The following is a 4,930-nucleotide window of genomic DNA, read 5'->3' on the forward strand; positions in this document are numbered from 1 at the left end:
CTTGCCTTTGAGACTCTGCTGAAAGCACTTATCTGCTTATTCCTGCAACTTTCACGCAAAACAGGGCCATTCTGCTATTGCAAGACTCCCTCCTTCAAGTGCTTTTCATGCTAACCTTGCAAAGCACAATGCCCTTTATACAAGAAATAAGTGGACAACAGTGTTTTTAACCCCTTACATACAAATCCCACACACATACTTTTGCAGGTTTTCCAGTTCTTGGCTTCAGACCTGTAAATTCTTCATCTGCTGGAAGCGCAACCTATAAAATGCATTTAAACAAAAAGTTAGAGAATCCTGAGTCTGCTCCAGTGACAAGTAAAGCTATGAAATGCTGTGGCAGGAGATTAAGAATTCATTAAAACTTATTTAAATTTCTATTGTCCTGGTTCTCTGAGCTTATGATCCAGTGAGCTTGTTTCCTTCCTCTCACCATCTCTACTCTCCTGTATCAACTATTTTTCTTACTTCTGACACTCCCTGCTGCTTGACGTGAAATGTTTCTGCTTCAGCTAGCTTGAAACATGAGCTTTTCAGGCCAAGATGCAGTCAGCACTTCTGTCCACCAGAGGTTATAGGCAATCACTCAACTCACGTTGATTTCACTCTCTTTCCAAGGAAAATATGTTTATACACATAATTTCCCATTCCTGGGTAATATATAACATTCATTCATATTATATACCCTGGGTGAGATAACCAAGAGGACAAGAAACAAGGGATGTGATGAAGGATCGTTGGGCACCTCATGGTCAGGTATTGCTTTGTTATGTGCATAGTGGAAAAGTACTGTCTGTAGGCAAAAAGGTATAAAAAGAGACCCTGTTCACAGTAAAAAAAATTTCTATCTCTGGCTCCTTGACTGAACCTGTCCATGTGGTCTCCCCAAAAGAATTGGCGCCCAAACAGGGACAAGCTTGAAGAAGGGACAGCTTCGAACAGGACAAGCTTGAGACAGGAACTTGACCTGACTTGAAACCTGACTTGCCTCAAAGACTGCTCGAAAGAGAGACATGACTTGATTTGACTTAAACAGCGACTCCTTGAAACAGTGACGAGAAATCAGGAGCTGACTTTTATATCTCTTGAAGGCAGCTTCGGACAAACTTAATCACTGAAAGGAAGTGATTTATTCGCTGAGAGAAGTGAGAGTTTCACCTTAATGAGTGAAACCTGGGCTGCAAGGAGGTCAACTTAAAAGCCACTAAAGAAAAAGCGGGCCCTTCACCATGAAAAAACGAAAAATTACACTGAAAGGAAGCATAAGTGTGCCACTGAGAATGACCGACCCCACAGCAACGAGTGAGACAATTTACAACTTGGGCACATGGGACTGAATTGGAATCAGGCTCTGGGACTCTGTGACCAGAAATGATAAGATTCTGACTGGGATGCTTGGCACCTGGCAAGCATTTTTCAAAGCCCTGAAGGGTTGTGAGGGATCACAGTCAGAAACACCTGAACTGACAAATAGTAAGGAATTGGCAGGTTTATCTACCAATCTGCTTGTTACACCGACCACGCACCCCTCACAGCCCTGCTATGCCCTCTGGCAACCCAGACAAACCTCTTGATCCAGGGCCCATGACAGGAATGTGTTAACCAGGCAGAGTGACTTTGTTGCTCACACAAGGACAAAGATGTGCAGACTGAAGGAATGTGTTGCATGCACTTATCAGACCACTCCACAGCCACTCATCAGAGCATCCAGCAGCTACAGGAAGATGTGCAAAAGCTGAAAACAGCAGACCCACATGCCAATTCTGGCAAGCCTGACAGGAGGCGTTCTGCCTGGCTGCAAGACCAGCTCAGTGTGGGGACTTGTTTGGTATGCCCCAAGATCTCTCAGAAGGGCTTCCTCCCCTCACTCAATCTCTGCAGGGGTAGGCAAGAACAATCAGTGGACCTGGCATGTTAAGGTGGAGGGGAACCCGTAAGTCATGAGGAGACATCCCATGCAAGGTGTTAAAGGGCAGTATTGCCCCCCTTCTCAGCAAAAGGGTCCGGAAAGGTATCACTTAAGTATTTAAAATGCAAGGCAAGTGGGACTGTGTGGAAACAGTAAATGTCTGAACAGGTTTTCTATTTTTTGTTTACGGAAACTGTGTTAGTCTTTGTCACCATCTGTGTAATTGTTAAATGTTTGTGTTATAATAGTGTTTTTTTGGAATTCCATTTCTTATTTAAACATTCATCCAATATATAAGGTCAGTCAAAATATAAAAGATTGTTATGGGACACGGGATGTCTAAAGAAATACTGAAAAAGTCCAGCTGGATTGGATTTTGGCACACTGGAAAGGCGTCACTGGTGAACCAGAGGGAACACTGAATAAGAAATCAGTAACATAAATGAAGTAGATACCCATTTTTACAAATGAGTATTCTAATTGTGAGACTAAGTACTGGGTGTTTGTGGAAGATGAAGAACTGTATTATTTGACTGGTGGGTTTCGAAAGGAGTTGGACAAACTGTTTTGACGGCACGTGGAAGTGTAATTGAGGATAAGAATTGTGTAATTGTGGAAAGAACAGCAAAAGGGTTATGGAGAACAGTGAGTTTATGATCTTAGAGCTTGTGTCGGCACCAGAACAGCTGCCCTGCTGGGGCATCCCTGCTGAAACAGCGTGTTACTTGCAAAGGGGGGGGAGGAAGGGGGCAGGCCCATGGTACCCTAAAAAATATGCTTTAAAAACTAAAAAAAAAGGAGTATGGATACGAACTCTGCGTTCTGAGTATTTTAAATTGCTGGATGGAGGACAGTCTTCCAACGCACTACAACTGAAGTGTCTGTTATTCTGATTTGGTTAAAGAAAGGGCTCATGTTATGGTGAAGAATTCAAATACTATTCATTGAGAAGGCCCTTACCCCCTAATAACCTGGGGTTGAGGTTATGCTTGTGCCTCAATAGGAACTGGTTCAAGATGGGTTCCAGCTTGACAGGTCAGACCATCCATCTCCTTGTGTGCTGTGATGTTGGCGTTTGCCTCAGCAGTTTGGATTCTATCTCAAAATGGGGGCCCTACCTGCAGCAAAGTGGCTTCAAGCCATAAGAACTGGAACTGTTAGGGTCTATTAAAATGGATTACTGTATATATTTCAATTATAGTGGACAGAATTATCATTAATCCAATGTGTTAATTCTAGCCTGACTGTTTATAAGAATCCTGTTAAAGTTAGGAATTATGTGTTCAGTAGTTTTTCTTTGTGTTTTGATTTGTGTTCCTTGCTTGCTACAGTGTCTATAGAAAAAAAAAAAAGGCAGAGGTGTGGGAATGCTGCCCAGGGACTTATCAAGTACTTTCTGTGGGCAAAAAGGTGTATGAAGAGACCCTGTTCACAATAAAAATAACTTGTATCTCTCTGACTCCTTGACTGAATTCAAGCGCCAGTGTGGCCCCCCCCACCACAGATCACTATTTTAAGTGTGGAATCAAATAATATATAATCAATACAATAACAAGCATAGGCAATATTATAATACTGACATAACTATGTATGATTCTAAAAAGCCTAGACTTTCCATATTCGTTTGCACTGTACTCACCTCATGCGTGCAACCTTCAACAGTTTCTACAGCTTGTACCTTTACATGTGGCATCAGGTCTGCCAAACTAAAAACACATTAGTTAGGACTGTCAGAAATGTATTTGAAAATCCTGTTTTCCTTATATATAGGATAAAGATGAACTTCACCTCTATTTTAACTGCAACATAAAGAAAAAAAAAAGCCCAAAAGATGCACAAACTTCAGTTGGATAGTTGGTAGAAATTACTACCAGTGCAAAGATCGCTTGATAGTTCAATTTTTACTACAGTGTAACTGTACTTTAGCTACCATGCTTCCTGATATTTAACATTTCAAAAACATCTTTTGGATAAGGGTTATAAAACTTAACTTCAGGCATGGCTTTTTTTTTTACTAAAGGTAAAAGTTTCCTGCCTCTCAATATGCAAAAGCAAAACCTGCATTTGTGCTACTAGTCATGTCTCTGAATACCAGCAGCCTGAAACAACTCCAGCTGCTGCCTTCAGACAAGAATCCTCTTTTTCTTTACCCCTCTCACACAGTCACAAGCAGCTAGTATCTCACTATGAGAAATGATGGTTTTCTCAGACAGTATTAACTCACTTATTTCAGAGAGCTGTTGTGGGCAAGCACACACTTCAGTGACATCAGTAATTGTGAAACTGTCTTAAAATAGTAACTCTGGATCTGTTTTCCTTCTGCACAAGCACCTTTTGATACAGTGCTGCACCTCATTAGAACATTCTCACACAAATACACCAGTTTTGTATCTGAATTCATACTCATACACACTCACCCATCACAACAGGTGTTCAGTTTAACAATGTGCCTAGCTACAGTTCTCTTACACAGGGACCTGGGTGCTTACTTATTATCTTCTGATGCGACATCTTCCAGTTTCAGCTTCTTTCCCGAAATCACACCTTCTGTGCTGTCGACCTCAGCGTCCCTCCTAGCCTTCCCCAGCCCAGCTACTGACGGTTTCTCCTCCGGCCGCTTTCTGCGAACACAAAGGGAGCAAACCGGGAAACCATTCAGGAAATGCCTCACGAGGACAGCGCTTCCCGATGAACCCACGCCAGGCATCAGACGCTAACCAACCCAAGGCCTGCCGAATCGGCCCAACTCCCCCAGCCTCATCACCACCGCCTCACCCCGGTCTCCTGGCTGCCTCAGCAGCACTCGTTTTACTCCTGGCGGCGGCTGCGTCGCCCTCAAACACGCTGAAGAGCTCATCCCCAAACGCGTCCGCCATCTTGCCCCGCTCCGACAAGGCCCCGCGCGGCACAGCCCCTCCCACCACCACTCCGCGGGTGCCGCCAATAGGGGTACCCAGACCCTCCTCCCCGCTTCCGTTCCTGCCCTCTTCCTGTTCCGCCCGCTTCCGCTTCCTATACAGG

The 4,930-nt window shown here is 43.7% G+C and overlaps 1 protein-coding gene across 1 annotated transcript in view; it reads right to left on the reverse strand.

The window, feature by feature from the left end:
• Nucleotides 1-4,821, reverse strand: part of MTREX (Mtr4 exosome RNA helicase) — a 40,739-nt gene extending 35,918 nt beyond the window's left edge. Inside the window, exons 1-4 of the mRNA XM_065739888.1 lie at nt 4,685-4,821; nt 4,399-4,530; nt 3,549-3,615; nt 200-262 (exon numbers count right to left, since the gene is read on the reverse strand). Of these exons, the coding sequence (XP_065595960.1) occupies nt 200-262; nt 3,549-3,615; nt 4,399-4,530; nt 4,685-4,785 (363 nt within the window). The 5' untranslated portion in view covers nt 4,786-4,821. The remainder of the gene's footprint in view (nt 1-199; nt 263-3,548; nt 3,616-4,398; nt 4,531-4,684) is intronic.
• Between the last annotated feature and the right edge of the window lie 109 nt (nt 4,822-4,930).

The sequence above is a fragment of the Cyrtonyx montezumae genome, unplaced genomic scaffold (genome assembly GCF_038088225.1).
Source record: "Cyrtonyx montezumae isolate F1298 unplaced genomic scaffold, pur_monq_1.0 scaffold_25, whole genome shotgun sequence".
NCBI lineage: Eukaryota > Metazoa > Chordata > Aves > Galliformes > Odontophoridae > Cyrtonyx > Cyrtonyx montezumae.